This window comes from Mercenaria mercenaria, unplaced genomic scaffold (genome assembly GCF_021730395.1).
Source record: "Mercenaria mercenaria strain notata unplaced genomic scaffold, MADL_Memer_1 contig_4532, whole genome shotgun sequence".
In the NCBI taxonomy this organism is placed as follows: Eukaryota; Metazoa; Mollusca; class Bivalvia; order Venerida; family Veneridae; genus Mercenaria; species Mercenaria mercenaria.
This window is the reverse complement of record NW_026462768.1, coordinates 1-18,903: the sequence shown is the minus strand read 5'-3', so window position 1 is coordinate 18,903 and position 18,903 is coordinate 1. Positions and strand designations below refer to the sequence as shown.

At 32.7% G+C, this 18,903-nt stretch overlaps 1 protein-coding gene and 1 long non-coding RNA gene across 2 annotated transcripts; both read right to left on the bottom strand.

Annotated features, from left to right (window-relative positions):
- Positions 1 to 348: 348 nt before the first annotated feature.
- LOC128553945 (uncharacterized) lies at positions 349 to 17,009 on the bottom strand (the record flags this gene model as incomplete). Its single annotated transcript, XM_053535146.1, has 6 exons — positions 349 to 516; positions 848 to 945; positions 14,337 to 14,371; positions 14,978 to 15,021; positions 16,512 to 16,682; positions 16,876 to 17,009. Coding segments are annotated over 6 exons (650 nt in total), but the record flags the coding sequence as incomplete, so codon positions are not given.
- On the bottom strand, positions 4,793 to 7,948 carry LOC128553946 (uncharacterized). Its single transcript, XR_008369479.1, has 3 exons — positions 7,869 to 7,948; positions 7,197 to 7,257; positions 4,793 to 6,697 (listed from the first exon to the last, which is right to left on the bottom strand). It is a non-coding gene; the product is annotated as an uncharacterized LOC128553946 (long non-coding RNA).
- Positions 17,010 to 18,903: the final 1,894 nt, after the last annotated feature.

Here is an 18,903-nt window from a genome sequence, read left to right as displayed (position 1 = left end):
CGGGCGACCTGTGGTTTTCCATCTTTTTTATTTTGTTAAATGTAAAATATTTCGTCCACCTTCTGCAGAGCGAAATTATGTCATTTCTTGAAAGTAAATGATGTACTCTAATATCACTAAGCTTGGTTGCCCTAGTTTTCACTTTTTGATATTTTTAAAATCAGGACTGATTTCGGATAATGCCACATACAGACCATTGGCCATTTTCGATCATATGTATTTTCAATCACATAAATATGTCAGCAAGTTTATTTCTTTTATATGCTTTGTAGCTTCCAAACTGTGTCCAATGACACAAAGTTGTAGTGTAAGAAAAAAACATATACACATTGTGCTTATCTAACATACCCATTTTTGTTTTTTGCAATGAAGCAGATATGTTCCTTCCCATGCAATGAGTGTTCAAACGAAAGGTCCGTTTGGAACACTGTTTCACCTTTATGTGTCACGATCTGTATTGGACCCAACTGATACTGATCAATGTAGCTTTCTGTCACGCGTACATCTACCACCTCGCTATAAATCAGAGCAATAACTATATCATCAACAAATTCATTTACGACCAAGTGGTAGAGTTTCTTATTTTGTGTATTTTGTGATTTACATTTACTATGCTTCAAGTGTACGTCTAAAGCACGCTGAAGTCCGTTTGGTGCGCTGGTGGCATTTGCTTGTTTTTTTTTTTTTTCTTTTTTAAGGAAAAACATATTCAACAGAACACAGAACAAGCTTATTCACACGAAGAAAGTTTTACGATATTTTACAATATTCGTTAATCATAATTGTACATTTTATGAAGAAAAATAACACTTCAATTATCATATCAAAACTATTGTATTTGACTTACGTCGTTGATTTGACATATAATGGTACCACACATGTCGAATGTATTTTGCAGTTAACATACTGATCCGGTGATGGAATGTCAACAAAGTATGGTTTCCCCTAAAATATATAAAAAAAACAATGTGATATAAAATCAAATCATACTTACTTTTAACAATTCTTAGACCAAAACTAGTTGAAGCCAGTGAGATTGCATCGTCTGTGGGATTGGTATATAACTTGATATAAATGGTCCCAATGTCGTACATTAATCAAAGACACGTAGCCTTATGGTCAGAGTCACGCTTGAAGATCGATCAAAGGTTAACAGGGTCTATTTCATGTCTGGTGAATAATTTCACAATCCATCAAAGGAATTTGGTTTCATTTATCAATATGATCCCCATGATAAACGACGTGTTCTTCGTGCACAAACCCGTTCTCAGAGGTCAAGGTCACCCTAAAATTCAAAGATTGTAAGTCGTTTTTCCTCCTGTTCGGTCTTTAACTTTTTATTCATGGGTGGAATATTCTTATGTTTATTCTAATAATTCGTCCCACATATTCACTCGATCAAGGCAATGTGTCGCATACAAGACCTAGACTCCTGACATAAACAAAATAAAATGAATTTCAAAAACTAAACAAAATATTACATATTAAAAAGAATATCGGAGAATTTCGTCGACGTTTGACAAGAATTGTTTCCTTTTGTAATCTAATGATTGTAAGAGATTATTTAATTTATCAATATTACTTTCCTCTTTCCAAATTTCAACATATTTCTATTTTCTACTTCTAGATTAGTTCAGTTGTTTTATTTCTGAATTTATTTCTTTACGATAAAGTATTATCAATTCATAGAAATAAATAAAAGTGTCGAATCAGTATTTGTGACGATGCTGGTTTGATTTTATTATAATATTAAGGTATATCAACTATTATTTTAAACAGTTACTCAACATCTAGTACGGAGTTATTTTTCTGTCACATGTCACCATCTCGGAAGTCGTGTGTCAAGTAAGATTTTGACATAACATACATGAATAAACCAGTACAAGATGTTATTACATACTCGTTTCTATTCCCCGTTAAGTTATACTGGTGCCGGAAACGTCAATATTTTTCCATACACTGACGCCTGAATTTCATATCGGGAGCGTGACGTAATTCAGTGTGTGTTGTTGCACTATTTTTTTTCTATTTAGTTCAGTATTGTCAATCCTATTCAGGCTATTGAACATATTTATGATATTTACATAATATTTATATGTGTAGATGCGTATGTAATAAAAAGGTTATTATCTTTGCATCGGGAAATATGCACTCGTTCTTCAGCGGAAGAATATTGCGCTCCTAAAGTCGCGCAATATTTTCGCTGAAGAACTCGTGCATATTTCCCGATACAAAGCTAATAACCTATAATTATTTGCTATGTATATCAACCTTGTATTCGTGGAAAGCAACCAAGCAAATCTGATTATAATGATAATACATGTATATGCCATACCCCTTAGCGCCGGATTAAACATTTAGAACATAATTATGTGATTCGGCGATAATAACACCTCTCGAAGTAGCTCTCTCACTTTTAACAGATCCCCCCAAAAATCAGTTTTACTTGAATAAGCTAAAAAATCACATACAATCTGAGTTCGAATCCTCCACATCTTCCGTATCCCTGCCAACTGTAAGTCCAATTTTATTATTATTTTTCCAGAATTAAAACAAGTCATATGATCTTTAAAAAATAAATCTATAATCTTAAGGATCTCTGTTTTTGGACTTAAGTGGTTAAAGATTTGGAATACTTTTTAATAATGAATTTATTTAATCATTTTATTTCAATACAGGCATTGTGTTCTTGTTACTTGTCCTTTTCTGTTTTGCCAATCATGTAAAACTTCTGTGCTTATGTATGTATATTTACACGAGCACTTTTGTGCCTTTAGTTACCAGTACATGTGCAATGGACTAACCTGGCGGATATATCTTTTAATTATGCTTCATCATGTTACTACTATGCAAAGTACCTGGTATCACTTGCCTGATATTTTATTTTGATATCAGGTCGACCTGATATCAAAATTAAGCTCCTCAAATATTGACGGACTAGTGTTTACATCAGTTTCCTTCCAGATTGAATTTTATTACAGAGTCCAGTTTCAATGTTGCACATATTTATTTTTCCTAAATAGATTCTGTAATCTCAATAAATTTCCTTAAATATGGTTGTCTCTACATTTATCACACAGACAATAGCACTGAATGACGTCATTGTGTAACGTTCATCATGACATCACAATGTTAACATGGATCGATTCTTGGAAAGGTTAACTATACACTTGACAATGTAGATCTATATATATAATCTTGATTTATGACTAGTTTCAGGCATGCACATTTTATTAAGTATTAGCAGGGCTACCGGCGCCGCGAAGCGGCGCCGACAGCGTCGCATTACGGTTAAACGTGTGAAAAAGAAAATGAATAAAACTGTGTATAGAATTACTACCGAGTTGAAAATTCGTGGTACTCTTTTGGAATCGGTGTTGTTCGGGTTTCTTCCAGTACACAATGCTCATAGTAATTAAGACCAATTCTCTGTAAGAACCAAAAAATTAAAGAAGGGGTCGGAAACTCATAGTCTCAGAATTACTTCATATCTGCACCCTTTTTAGTATTCAAGCCATATATGAAGAATCAAGGGTGAAAAGATATGAATCAGCACTGGTTACCATGGAAACGGGAACATTATACTTCTTGTGAAAAATGGCAATTTCTGAGTCAAATTTTACTAAAATGTTACAATTTTCTTTACACATAGTGGTCTCTATGTCTGTAATAGAGCACTAATTTTCATATTTGCCTGAAATACATACCTGAAGTAATTATTGAAAACAAATATTGTCTTTCAACATTTTCACAGTTTTAGAAGCAACAATTTTATAAATACCCCCTTTTAAGATTTTACATTATCTTTAAAAATTGGTCTGCATGTATATTTTTCAAATTCTAATAGAAAAAAAAGTGCACGCATCTGAATAAAATACTTGTATGGATTCAGCAGAGCTATGATACCCATTTCAATTTAAGGAGGAATTTTAGTGGGTCATTCATATTTGAGTTTTTTACAGAAATTTGAAAATTGACAAAAAATGAGTTTTCAGCAAACTCATTTATGCCTAAATTACAGAATAACCTGAAATAATATTACATTGCCAGATACAGAATTGTAGCAAAACGTAAGTATTTCATGTAAAATCATTTTACAAAGTTATACTGTCCAACACTTTGTCTAGAAATTAAGGAGAATGTTCCGTTACCATGGCAACATACAAGAAAATTATAATTCAGACCTTTTTAAAGCACTTTCTGTATCAATTTTGTATTCTATGAAACAAGAAAAGTTCATCTGCAAACTGTCAATGCATCTAATGCACCTGAAGCACATTCTGGGCAGAATTAAGAAGGATACAACAATAATCATGATCTATGAAACTTAAAGCATTGTCACAAGGTCAGTTCTCAACAACCTTGTATGCACTTTTCTTTCTTTTGGGTAAACTAATTTTGAGTTTCAAAGCAGTTGGAATTACTCATAACCAACTGACACTGGCCTTTAAGGTATTGTATGGCTACTAATCATGGCTGTCCAATTTTTTTTCAAGTTGCCATGGTTACAACATTCATTCTGCATTAAAAAACAGGGATCATCCTAGGTCAAAATATTTGGGAGAAGTGACTTCTCCCTCCACAGAATTTAGGGAGAAATCGAAGAATTTAAGAAGAATCGGCATAAAAATATCTGTGTGTTTGTGTAAAGACAGTGTCCTTTCACCTTTGAGAATCATTTTGTTGCCATGGAAACAAATAATAGTAAAAGCAAACTCATGTCTACTTCGCCATTTGATTTAATATATACATTTTAAATACAATTCAAAATTATGAACAAATAACAGTGTAATCCAAGACTGAAAAATATCATGATATTTTTAAAAAATAATACAGTATGTTCATGTAATAACAATCATGATGCACATTCTTCCTTTAACAATCAAATTAAATCAAATTATCTACAGAACAGTTTAGTCAATATTTTGCTAGATACAACTTTAAATGAGCCGCGCCATGAGAAAACCAACATAGTGCGTTTGCGACCAGAATGGATCTATACCAGCCTGTGCAGTCTGGTCAGGATCCATGCTGTTCACTAACAGTTTCTCTAATTGCAATATGCTTTTAAAGCGAACAGGATGGATCTTGACCAGACTGCGCGGGCTGCTCTGGATTTTTGATGGTCGCAAAGCCACTATGTTGGTTTTCTCATGGTGCGGCTCAAATGTATTTAACTCTTTCAAACTATCAAGACAATGGCTAGACTTTTTACGGATAGCTATAGATAATGTAGATTTAAGACTTTACTAAGTTTATTCAGAAAAGCCTTGATCATGCACATTCCAGTGCCAGTAAATACTCAGTTAATATAAACTGCAGTTGCAGAAATATCTCGCTTTTTCCAAAATTTATCAAAATACACAACTAAATCTACTTTATTTATTAAAGTAAATACATGCTGGTAAAATAGGATGTTATATGCTTTGTATATCTTAGAATGAAACCTGTTTTAAAGATGACAATTTTATTTGATTTCTGAAGATTAATTAGTAGGTGTTGTTACATGAATGAGGTCAGAAAGTCAGCTAGAAACTCAGATGTTCTCTTTAATCATTGGCCAATTACTATAATATATGGGCTTAAGTTATTACCTAACACAATAAAGGTAACTTTACAAATGTATGAAGTTTCATTAAAATCTGCATTGCAACATTCTTAAAAAATAAATTTCATCAGAAAATATGATTTTTAATATGATACAGGCTTAAGAGGGAAAAAGAATTGTAATATTTCAACAGTCTCACAAAATCAAGTATACTAATTCAACCATTGTTTTGCTATATTTTCTCAGTATTTTTTAAAGATTTAAAAAATCTATATGAAATGAAATTATCTATGGTAGAAAATATACAATTAGATCTGCATATGTTTGAGTAATAAGCCTTCATGTATAATTATGCTGTAAATTGGTAACCAAATCTGATGAGAACTGCAAAACATGTGCTTTTTTACAGATATTCAAAGACTGTCATGTGTTTATTACATTTAGATATGTTCAAGTGCATTTTTTTCAAAATACATTAAATTTTATCAAATTTAAATATAACAAATTTAATGTTATACATGCAAAAGTAATCAAACAGTATCAGATTTTTTAAAATTTTAATATAAAGTCAAGGATATTTTTCAATTACAGGGCCTTTGGTTAAACAACTATCAACATTTTTAAAAAATGACATTCTATTTTTTCCCATAAATCTGAAAAAGAAACATTAATGCAAACAACATACATTCTTGTAATTCCATCTTCAGGGTGTCCAGTGTGAGTTCTTCTATTTATGTCAAAGGCACCAATCATTTTTTTTGGTCTGTGGCAATCCAAAAAAGAGACAGATTATTACTATTCAGATGTCAATAACTTATTCCAAAAACACTATTAAATTGATGATTCCCCACTTTCAGCCTCTCTATTTGGAATACACACACAATATTTTCATAAACATTTTGCTTTCACAATGACATACTGCATTTCAAACTTGTGTCCTCTACTCTAACAGAGATGAAATGTCATCTTGTCAACACTAAACTACCTGGATCAGACAGTTATGTCACAGACTGCACATTTGCAAGTTATAAAAGGTATTTTAGCAGTCTTTGTTATTTTTATTTGATACAGAACTTGAAAAGGCTGGCTCATCAGGTGATTTCAGAGGTCTTCTGACTGCATTTACTTTTACCATGACTGTAGCTGTCACTGCAAAATAGAGATGTGGGAGAATAACAATCTGAATGTCTTTCATGGGTGGTGGTGGGATGGGGATGGGCTCTCCATTTAAAATATTTTTGACATCATGTTACTGGGTAGAACTACTGATCTTCTACAAGCCAGCTGGAGGGTTTCCTTTCACAAATTTGTAAATGAATAAAAATTACATACACTATTTCAATCATTTAATACATTTTGTATAAGTAAATGTATAATATATACATCTTTCTTTTATTCTTTTAATGAAAATAATTTATCACATAGACCTCCCCCTCCTTGAAATGATTTTAAAAGAAACAATTGTATGAAATACATTATTAATAAATACTTTTGATTTTGCTACACTTTGATTAAATTTAAGATACTTGAAATTCTAAACAAAGTTCATAAATTTTCTGTCAAAAAATAACATTCAGTCAAGCATTTATAAAGATCTGAAATCAGACCTGATCAGACACTAAGCCAAACTATAAATAAAATGTAGTACCTTCCTTCCTTTTATTCCAATATAAGCATGATGATGATCATTCATTCTTTGAAGAATTAGTCTGGAATAAATACAAATCAAACTAAAATGGTTGTTACTGTTGTTACATTTTGACAGATACAGGATTTCATCCTTTTCAACATTATATGGGCCACTTTAAAAGTAAAATCTATTCCTCATACATGTGCAGAGGGTCCTTTTCTGAAAAAGGGTATATTTTAAAATTTCAAAAACTTACCAATATCTATAGTCACAATACAAATGTATGTCAATTTATCATTATCAATTCAATCATCAAGTTATATGAAGTCCTACAAGCTATTTTTGTATCACAGATTGAGAGGTCAAGATTTCATACTTGTATGAATATTTCATACTTGTATGAATATGGGCATGTGGGGGACTTTATTCTTTATTTAAATACATGTAGGCCTCTGATGTGTAAATATATATAAAAAAACATATTCACTTTGACACAAACCATTTACATTCAATATGTACTTGTAAAACAGGCATGTGCAGATTAAAACATGCTGACTTATGTGTAGCAATGGATGCAATTAAATATTTTCATTTGTCAGCATTCAGTGAGTTTTTACTTCAGTAAGTTTATATTTCTGCAGGTACTTTGGCAAACACATACACTGCTGCAAATGACTAAATCATGATTACCTCTCTAGAACATCCACTCACTTCATAGTTGTTTGAAACTTATCATCAAGCAGTCATTTTCAAAAGAAACAACTCACAGCTGAAAAACAAAACAAATAGATTTAAAAAAATATATACATTTTGAAATGAAAATATGTCTTTATCTGCTTTTTACAAATAACATGTAAAAGCATGCTAATGGTCATTTACAACTAAAACCAGGGCTTTTTCCCTTATAAATCTACCTCCAATAAAAGGAGGTAATCCCAAAGAAAACAGTGTTTCTTCCCAAGTCTAAATATGAAATTCCCAAGTGTGTTACCTTATATGGGTGTCTGATGTTTTAAAATGGTTTTGCAATTTTATATATATCTATATTTAGGTTATTACAACAACAATTATAGTGTTGCTTTATTTACACAAAAAAAATCTTTACATAGATTTTGGTAATTTGGAAATTTCCACATAATCATTAGACAATTTTTGAGAGCATTTTCCCAATTCCACTGGTGTTGGTGCATGGTATTCTCAAAATGATGGAAAAATGCCTGCAAGTTTTATCTTGGTAAAATAATAAGAAATGTCTGTCCAATATTTAAGAAAATGACCTCTGTATGGTCTTTGAATCTGTTGAAGGAAGTGAGCACATATCTTGCATAGCTTGGAATTTTTACATGTCATAAAACATAAAATATTATGAGACTCACCTGTTTTCATTGTAGTGTTACCCACTGACCCTTCAGTCAGTTGATACAAACTTCACTTATGGAAATAAACAGACAGATGTCAAACTGATGTCTATCCACAGTTTAGTCTCTTTTCTGCCAGAGTATTTTTCCCAAACAATGTCGCTATTCAGCAAATTTTAAACGTGGACTTGGTTTGAAGGGACACATCCATGCATCACATGCCCACTTAGCATAAAATCTCTGCCTGTCATTGTATCTATATACTAAAAATTTGCAAAATCCGAGTAGAAATCTGAATTCAGCCACAGGCACTTGGTTGCACTGATAGTATTTTTCTTATATTGGCCTGTACCTACTGTTTGTTGGTTTTAATACGTGCACCAGTGCTCCCTGTATTCAAAAACATTATTTACTTTAAGTGAATCCCTTTTATTAAAAAAGTTAAAAATTTAGGTTTTGGTATATTATTACATATAAGGTATACCTGACGAGGCAACGGAAGTGTATGACCGGTGTATGACGGGTAATGAAAAGGTTTTGAACCACTAAATTATTTCCGGCTTTTGAGCGTTGATCATGACTGTTGTCTTTTTTTAAACTATGTAATAAAAATAAATTGGTTACACAAGGTCAAAAACAAGCTCACAACATTAAATTATAGAAAAAGAACTTATTCACAATGTACATGTCAGATATTTAATTTATAAAAATTGAAAATGTATTTCTGTATGAAAGGTAGGTATATACTTCATAAGTGGCTGCAGGCAGGTATTAAAGATCTCTCTCTCTCCCTCCCCCCTCCCCCCCCTCTCTCTCTCTCATAATGTCAAGTCATCTCTCGACTGATAGAGACATGGGATACACGTCGACTTGCTAGTTATGTTGAAAAAGAGTTCTAAAAGACTGATGGGTCCGACATCAGCTAAAATGAAAAGGCTAAAGGAATGTTAGCATGGTAAGTGTGATTAAAAAGAACAAGCATTAAAAGATAAAAAAACCATAACACTCTGGTCTAGTACATGTACTTTATGGTTGCTACAACCACTTTGAAAGCTTCATGGTCAGGGTGGTCAAGATTATTCCACAGTACATCTGAAACTTTGTGATCAGGTTATTCTACAAGGTCAAGGTTATTCCATACTATTACTTGGGTGCAAGATGGTATATGCATATTCTAGCTGTGGACGGACAAGTATTTGTATGCTTATGTTTTGACGTTTTCGTTTGTTGTTGCGATGATTATGAAATTAAGCGTTTATTAGCATTTAAAGATATTTAAGTGATATTTTACATCTGTCACACTATTTTGCACTGACAATTAACTATAAAATATAGCCATGGAGTAAATATTTGGTTTTGATGACAGATTTGATTTTTGTGACATGCCTAATTTAGAAGGATTAAACTCCATGTCCCACTTATTTTCCCATTGTTCTAGCTTGTTAAGATTTTCCTGGAGGATTTTGTTTCCATCCACAGAATTGATATCATAATAAGGTACATTATCGTCGGCAAAGTGTCGGATTTGAGACTTGATTGAAAATGGGAGATCGCTAATATAAAATAGAAAATACTGAGGATGGTCTAAGGATGGAACCTTGTGGAAACCCAGATGCCATTGATACTTCTTTGGAATTTCGCCCTCAAAAACTACAAATTGACTTTCTATCAAGTAGAAATGCATAATACCACTTGATGACTTGTGGACAGACACCATGATCTTAACAAAAGTCTTACTGAAGTCGAGTACAATTAAGTCAGTTTGTTTACGACTGGAAATGCTGTTAATCAGCTCACCTATTAACTCAATTGGTTGAGTTTTACAATATCTCATTCAGAAACGCCATGTTGGAGGTCATAAAGAATGTTACGTTTAGAAAGGTGGACAGAGACATCGGAGGCATAGATGTGTTCTAGTGTTTTACACAGTGAATGATATAACAGATAATTTGCCAAGTCATGTCATTCTTGAATAGAGGGCAAACAAAATCTTATCTCCATTTTGTGGGAACAGTGCCTGAGGAGAAAGACTATGGAAGATTACCAGTAGAACATCAACAATTTCATCATTAAGTTCCTGGAGGACAACTGGACAAAAATGGTCTGGTCCTGCAGCTTTGTCTCGTTTTAGGTTAGCTAGCAATTTGAGAATATCCATTTTATCGATGGAAATTTCAGATATTATGGAGGCAATGTTCAGAAGGCTATAGAATTTTAAGTTTTTGAAGTCAGTTTTGTCTAAGATAAAGTGGTGATTTGTTTAAATACGGATTGATAATTTTAAGTTTGAAAATGAAATAGATTATTATAGTGTTTGTGGTCTTAAACCAGTGAAATGTCAAAAAGGTTATTCCATAACCCTACATAGTGCTGGTAAGTAAATATTTACACAGACTATCATCATAGCTGAGGAGCTACATTTACATGCTCTTCACCAGTGTGGATTTTAAGTCCTGCTTTGGTGTAGAAATCTTTCGCTTGAAGAATTTATCCTGGTACATGGAAGGTTGGTGGTTCTACCCAGGTGTCTAATGAAGTTATACCTGCAGGCACACCTTATGTATTCCTCCAACAACATCAGATGTTTGAAAAATACCATGTCAAGAGACAAGAAAAAAAATGTACAGCAATAGACCAAATCAGTTATTACCATTCATAATTTTATCATGTCCAAAACATTGCGCAATGATACTTATTTCCACTTTGGTGATTATTACATTTCACTCAAATCTCAAACTTTAAACTAAAATAAAGGTATTAAATCCATATAATATTTGAACAAAACTGCAAAGTTTTGTTGTTTGTAGCATCATCTGAAGCATGTGCAGTGAAAAATCTTAATTTGATATCTAAAATAGTGTGATATTTATTTCTAGTCACTTTATTTTCATTGTAAATATACTTCGTTATACCCAAGTGGAAACTGGCAGGTACTCGAAAATGCAGCTCTCTGATTGGTCAGTTAGAACCCCTAACGTACGGTGATGTCATGTTAAAATTATAAATTTCTGGAGGTCCATCATGAATTCTGTGAAAAATTGTAATGTCAATTCTTGTACTATCTTTGTCGACGTGTCTTGTGTTATTGTTCTGGCTCTGTAGGCAAAAAGCGACATGTACTCCAGTTCGTTTTACAGTCTGTTCCATTGATCTGTTTTAGTAATACAGAGTTAATATGTAATATTAACGCATGAAATAAGTTAGGTAGTTCTAGTTACCACGCCACGATAAATTAGTGGCTTACTACCGTTTGCAAAACCAGTCGACCGTAGTTCCGTTGCCGATAATGGCCGATAATGGCGGAGTGCAATACCTTCACTTTATATCTATCCTCAGACCAAATTTTTAAGATTCTTTATAAAGCGAATTTTCGACATACCATCAGTGCAACCAAGTGCCTGTGAATTCAGCATTATCCAGGAAGTAAACTTAGATAAGCTCTTTGTGATTTCTTAAATGAAGAGCATCAAGGGGAGGTAATAAAAATAGGAAAAATGCCCCAAATCATAAACTTTGGCCCAAATCTACAAGAATGTGTCTGAATGACCCACTACGGTTTATGTTTCTTTTTAAAATATCACCTTCCCTTTATACAAACAAATATACTTTTCTGCTGAGACCTGTGCACTTTTCAAGATGTAGAGCACAATATAAACATATGTTTTGCTCCATAAATATATTTTTTCTTGCAAATAAAAGTCTAGATCATACAACAATCAAATAAATATTTGGAAATATTAGTTTGGTATGAAACCTTGTTTATTTGCCTTTAAAATTTGCAAGTAAGAAAATAAAGGACACTTTCTAGTACTTTCCAGATAACAAAATAGACATGTACCCCTACTTTTTTGAATTTTCAGCAAGTTGGGGATTTGCATCCTCGTTTCCATGGTAACCGGGATATATATTGAAAAAATGAAAATCAGGATTTTCTTAATTTTGCACCCTCTTCAAGAAAAAATCGGTTGAAAGGAAATCTGTGACTATGAGTTTCCAACTTTTTTTGGTTCTTACAGAGAATTGGTTTTAATCAGTAAGACGTCAGTAGACGCTTGCTGTTTACGGTTGACAAAAGCGTTTCGCTTACTGCTTTGAACGTTGAATAAAAATGTAAATGAGCGTCTGATAATAAGAATTTAGTGATAAATACATTTTCTACGAAGAAAAAAAAAGATATTTAAAAGAAACTTATTATGTATACTTATATTTGTGATGATGACGTCATACTTCCACATTGGTGCAGTGGTTACCGAGTTCGCGTTGAAAACCAAAGGTCGGGAGTTCGATCCTCACCGAAGCCATTTTTTTTTATTTCATTTTTTATTCCAGTGTTTGTTTTATTTTTCTATTTTTATTTTTTATAAGTTTTGAAAGCATTGTAAAAAATAAAGTAATTCATGTGAAATTTAACAAGTGTTTTGTTAGTGATGTCAGGTTCCAATGTACTGTCTGTAGATAAAACTTATTTTTTAAAAAGGTTTTGGGAACAAAATATACAGGCATTGAACTGTGAAAGCACATAATGCTCTTCTCCCCGTTCACATATTTTTCATCGACAAGCATAAAAATCACTGACCACAGTTTATTACTAGGAAAAAAAACTATTGGCTATGAATAATCAATAAACATCAAAAAGGCTCCTACTACCTTTCCTATTCTATACCAGTAGTGCTAAAAGATTAACCATAAAAATGTCATAGACTGTTAACTTAGCAGTTCATTAAATAAAACAGGAGTTTTCGAGAATTTCGGCAAACAGTGATTTAATCTTAATGCATTCTAAGACATTCATTCAGAAATCATGAATTATCATCAATTCTTAAAATTCTAATAGATCTTAAAGAACATAAACTTCTTAAAACGGATCCATAATTCCAGATTTTTCCAGCAGCACTCCTTTAATTTTCATGGGGCACTGGTGATTTTTCAAGGGAGCTTTGCCTTCTAGGTAGTTCATATTAGCAAAAGCATTTGTGAATTATTATTTTTGGATCAGTTAATAATCATTCTCGGATCAGTGTAAATTTAGTGATTAAACTTTAAAATTATCTCTGACCTCAGTCTTGAACTGGAACTTGGAAGTGAAATTTTCAGCGCTTTGAACATGTAGTTGTCTGAGTCAAATGTTTAATAATGTGGAAATAAAGTATGTTCTGGTTTATTCAAGAGGATGATTTTTTATTTTTACGCAGGTAAGAGTTTATTCCATTGTTATTTTTACAAGAATATCAGAAAGTCAGAAAACATTGTTGAAGTTGAATTCAATATGGCTGTGTTTCGTTCAGATGTTTCAGGGGCGGATGAATTTTCAAATTAGTAAAGTATAAATTTATAAATTTTTTGCTTCAGAATTCATTTTTTACGAAAAATAAGAGATGAGGACACATGTTCTTCTAGGCAGTTTGTATGGTTTCATGATAAATAGAATAACAGGCCACTGTCTTTTGATATCAATGTTATCAGGTCTCGGTTCCCTCACCCCTTCCAGCCTCGACCTGATAACATTGATATCAAAAGACAGTAGCCTGTTATTAACTATTTATCATGTAACTGGAATACATGTAATGGTTTGTATGCACTTTACAAGCAGCTCCAAAGAGATTTTTTGCCACTGACCGTTCAAAGTTATAGAAGTTTATAGTTATAGAGAAGATGTCGTTTAAAGAAATTGCTGACGTCGATCCAGGGAGGACGGACGGACAGTGAGTGATCACAACAGCCCATCTTAGGCATGTTGTATACTGGTGAGTTAAAAAAACATCATGAAAAACTTTAATATGATATATGTGTTTGCACTTACCGCAAAAACTTTGGTAGTATGGTTGAAGACGTCACCTGGAAATTAAACAAGAGGGTCATGATAGCAATGATGACTCTAAGTCGCTCATCTGACAATGATCATTTAACATTTGATATGTCACCATATACTGTAGCTGAAAGGCGAATCTAGCGGTTACGGTTCTATGTCATTAAAGGCATTTGTTTTCTATTAATTGTTAGCTCTGGCTATAAGGGGAAAACTAATTCCATGAAACCTAAGAGATATCCATAATGCCATAAACTTTTAAACGTTTTTCTTTCTATTGTTAGATTTGGCGATTCCTAAACGTCATTAAACAGAATCGTTTGAGCAAGCTTGAAAGTGTAACATTTACAAAACATTTAAAAAAGGGCCATCCAAGCCCGTAAAAACTGATTTGTTTTAGCCCAGAGGTTTAGGAGGAGATGTAAAGGATTTGCAACAGCATACCGGAGCACTTTGGACTCAACTGAACTAAACACATGAAAAATTACAGAAAGTAAAATATAATGTAATTTCATGTTAAATCTAGTTGCGCTTTTGTTTCTGAATATATGTCAGTGATACATGATTCGAACACAAAGAGGATTTTAAATATTAAATTAAAATTCGTTTGAAAAATAAATAAATGTAAAAAGTACCTATAACATCCAGTATGAAGCATCTTTCGTCTGCCGAATCTACCCTGTAAATATTCAAACTACTAGTATTTCAAAAATATTGCTTAAACAGTTTACTTGCCTTTCAATAATGCTACACTGTTATTGTGTACTTTTTAGCCCCATTTTTCGAAAGATAGGTAGAGCTTATACTCGCGCTCATCCGTCGGTGTCAAGATTTGGTTAAATTTTGATTGCAAGCTGGTATCTCAGTAACCACGTGTGGGACTAGTTATATTTGTACATATAAATCATATAATATTTGTAGTACAAGCGTGTGTTGAGTATGTCGCATGAAGCTTTTTCTTCTCAAAGAGGTATATTTATTACTTTTGACTTACTGTTCCTTCTGTCCATAAAAATTCCCAATAAAAATTTGCTACTGATAGGAAATAGACCATTCTAGGTATGTATTTTCGATAAGATTATACTCTAATGGACATTAAAACTGTTAAATTATAGTGAACATTTCATTTTTTTCAACTTGTATGTAATTTTTGTTTTAATTAATTTATTACTACCCATTGAATAAGAATCGTTTGTGCTTCTTGAAGCTTGCGCGTTGTCACCTGTGCACGTGAAGTTCGTATTATAATAACAAAACGCAATAAGTGTGCCCTTTACATACTAATACCGGATCAACCCATAGCAATGAAATAGGGAATCAGGAGACAAAAATCATGCTTCGAAAAACCGATGTAAGTAGCGGCGTGGTCTAGTGGTTAACACGTACGAGCTTACGTAAGCTTACAGTGCTGGTTCGAATACAGCGCGAGCTACCTTTTTATTTTTCCAGAATGATTCTACCTAGAGAAGGATTTGAAGCATAATTTTCTCGTGCACTTATACTGAGAACTTATTGGCATTTTCCACAGGATCTCATATTAGAATAGACATTGAATCTATAAACATTGCAAAATGAATAAAGAAAACTCTTGCAAGGAAAATAAAACCAATGTTTCGATCGTTAAAAACATTATGAATAAGTAAAAATAATTTTAAAAAGAAAAGCTCTAACCTACACTATACAAACAAAGAATTGAAGTCCGACACACTATAGATCAACTTTATGCATCGAGGCGTGTCTGCACTTTAAGCTCATAACAATACTGCGCTAAAGGCCAATGATAGCGGATAAGTCACGCCTTATTAATTGCCGTTGAATTATATAAACTATATATAGTCTACAAATCTGTTATAGAACAATGCAGTATTTAGAGCTTAGAACACTACAATATACAAATTAACAACACTAATCGGATAATACGCTTGCTTTACCTGTTTTCGGATTTTACTAAGTACCGTAAAATAAAATTATCGTGATCCTTTTAAATACAAAATTCACTGTTTGTATTTACTTAGAAAAATTGTTATTACACGCTTTCAAATTTCTTGAATGTTTTAGAAAAGTTTGAAAGATTGAAGTTTAAAGATTCAAACCGTGCTGGATACTATATTTATTTAGAAATACCTTTCAAAAATTTATCTTGAAGTACTGCTTGATATATCTGCTTACCCGGTATCATCACGTGCATTTACACATGCTATATGTGGCCCAGTTTCGCCAGCAGACGGCTTCCATGTCATTATTGCATACTTAACTCGCGGTCGCTTTGGATCTTGTTGTAATGAAGACAGTTTAAATTGTTCATGCTGTATCCCAAGCGCAGTGAAGCTCTCCATTGTGCTGCAAAAGTGATTTATGATGTTGAACTGAATATTCATAATGTTTCAAAAGTAATTTTAATTCGAAAAATCGAAAGTTTGGTCCGTGGATGTGAAATATAAGAATTTAAGAAAACATTGAGATTTAAGATGTGACAAGCTGAATAATCAGTTTTAAATCTCTGGATTTTTTTTAAACTAGAATTAATACTCACGTATTTTCTGGTGCCTTGACATATATTTTTGTTCTCAATGTTGTGTCAGCATACATGATAAATATATGATTGCTGTCGAGCGTTGGTTCTACAAATTCCGGTGTAATCAAATTGGCGAGCACTTGTACAACAAACTGAAAATATAATATAAACATTCTGTTGTAAAATTCCTAATGTAAATTTTTCTGCTTGGTATGTACATGTGCCCCGCTTTTAACAGAGATTGTAAAACACTGGAATCCATTAAATCAAGACTTTTGGCAATCACGTCAAGATATAAATCGACGTTCTTTAAGAAATAATATATCCAAAATTACTCACCCGAACGAAAAACAAATTATTTGTTCAAAAGGTTTGTGTGGTTTTCTTTTTCACAGCGCGCCGCCATGTCGTTGACGCTATGATGTTATAACTGTGACGTACAAACAGAGTGTTAGTTATAAGTCGATGAAACACTGTTACATAGAGGATATTACCTACGTGTCTTTCCATATTGAATTTATTAAACGAGTTGAATACAATGTGGAAAGTCACAAACATAATATTCTTTTCATCATCATTCTTTTCATCATCTTTTTCATGTTAGCTTTTCCTTTCGAAATATAAAAAAATCTACTATCTTTAACTATTGTAAACGGGTCAATTTGACCAACGTCTCCTATACTTAAACGACGTCGTTGTCAACGCTTTTCTTACACTTATATGCAATGGCTTTATTTAACTCCCGCGACGTCGACCATAATAAAGTCGGTAAATAAATCGTGATCGCATATAGTTTCATTTGGGAACGAAAACAATATATTTGTATCACCGAGTAATAAAATTTACAAAAGCATTTGAGTAGTAGTAAAATCATCATGTTTATTTACCGAGTAAAAAAATACACACACGTGTAATTACTGGTTAAAAAGATCGAAATACGTTTTTATTGAGTAATAAAATCTATCTGCGTATTTATTGAATAATAAAATTCCCTTTTGTTGTTACTTTGGAAATAATATATATCATTTAGTCATATGTCATTGAATAAAATCATAGTCTGGAGTTCAGATGCGAAGGGATTATATGTGCCACTAAAATGATATGCATTCAAGAACAAATCACTGTTAAAGAGTTTTTATTTCGATTCTTACACGTTTTTACCAAGGAATATTATCTACATCCTTGAAGACATTCACGAAAATTTTGCCTATTTTTGTGGTTTCATGTTTTAGCGCGCCGACGGGCACATTTTCATACAATCTCGCGAGACTTACTATGATTTTGACAATGCCGAAAATGACGTCAGATGGAAATGAAAGTAAACAGGCAAAACTTGAAAACGAAAGTATATATATATTTGCTTATGGGAAGTCAATTTTCAGCACTTTTTAACGATTTGAAATACATTGGCTTTAGCTCGACATGTCTGCGATTCACCTACGCAGAATAAACACAAATCCCACAGGGGTCCGTAACGGAGCACGGGTATTTAAAGATTTTGGAACTCCGCCAAATCCTTCTAAAGGTCTTTTTTGATGTCGTCACAATCATCATAGCGTCAAACGTCATATCTTTTCCGCGTCTTTAACGTAATGAAACATATTAGCGTCTGATGGCCCTTCACACCTGCTTTCAAATACGGAAATATCTGACACCCGAGGCATATACTGACACTTTTAGACGACATCAAAAAGGACCTTTAGAACGATTTGGCGAAGTTCCAAAATCTTTAAATAAACATGCATGTTTTGCATAGTAAGAGAGTTTCATTCTGCTTTGTGTTATAGGAAAAAATATCGGACAGCATTGAATCAAGTAATAAAATTTACATATGTATTTATTGAAATATATAATAAACATATATATGCGTAAAAAAGCCAAAATGCGCGCAGAAACAGACAATGTTATTCAGAACTTAACCGAATGTACTAGACCTACTGAGATACATGAAATCAAAGGGGTCATTTTATTGAATAAAATACGCGTTAATATATAATTCACTTGATTAAAAGCCATAACTCTAAGTCAATCTTTATAACTCTGATC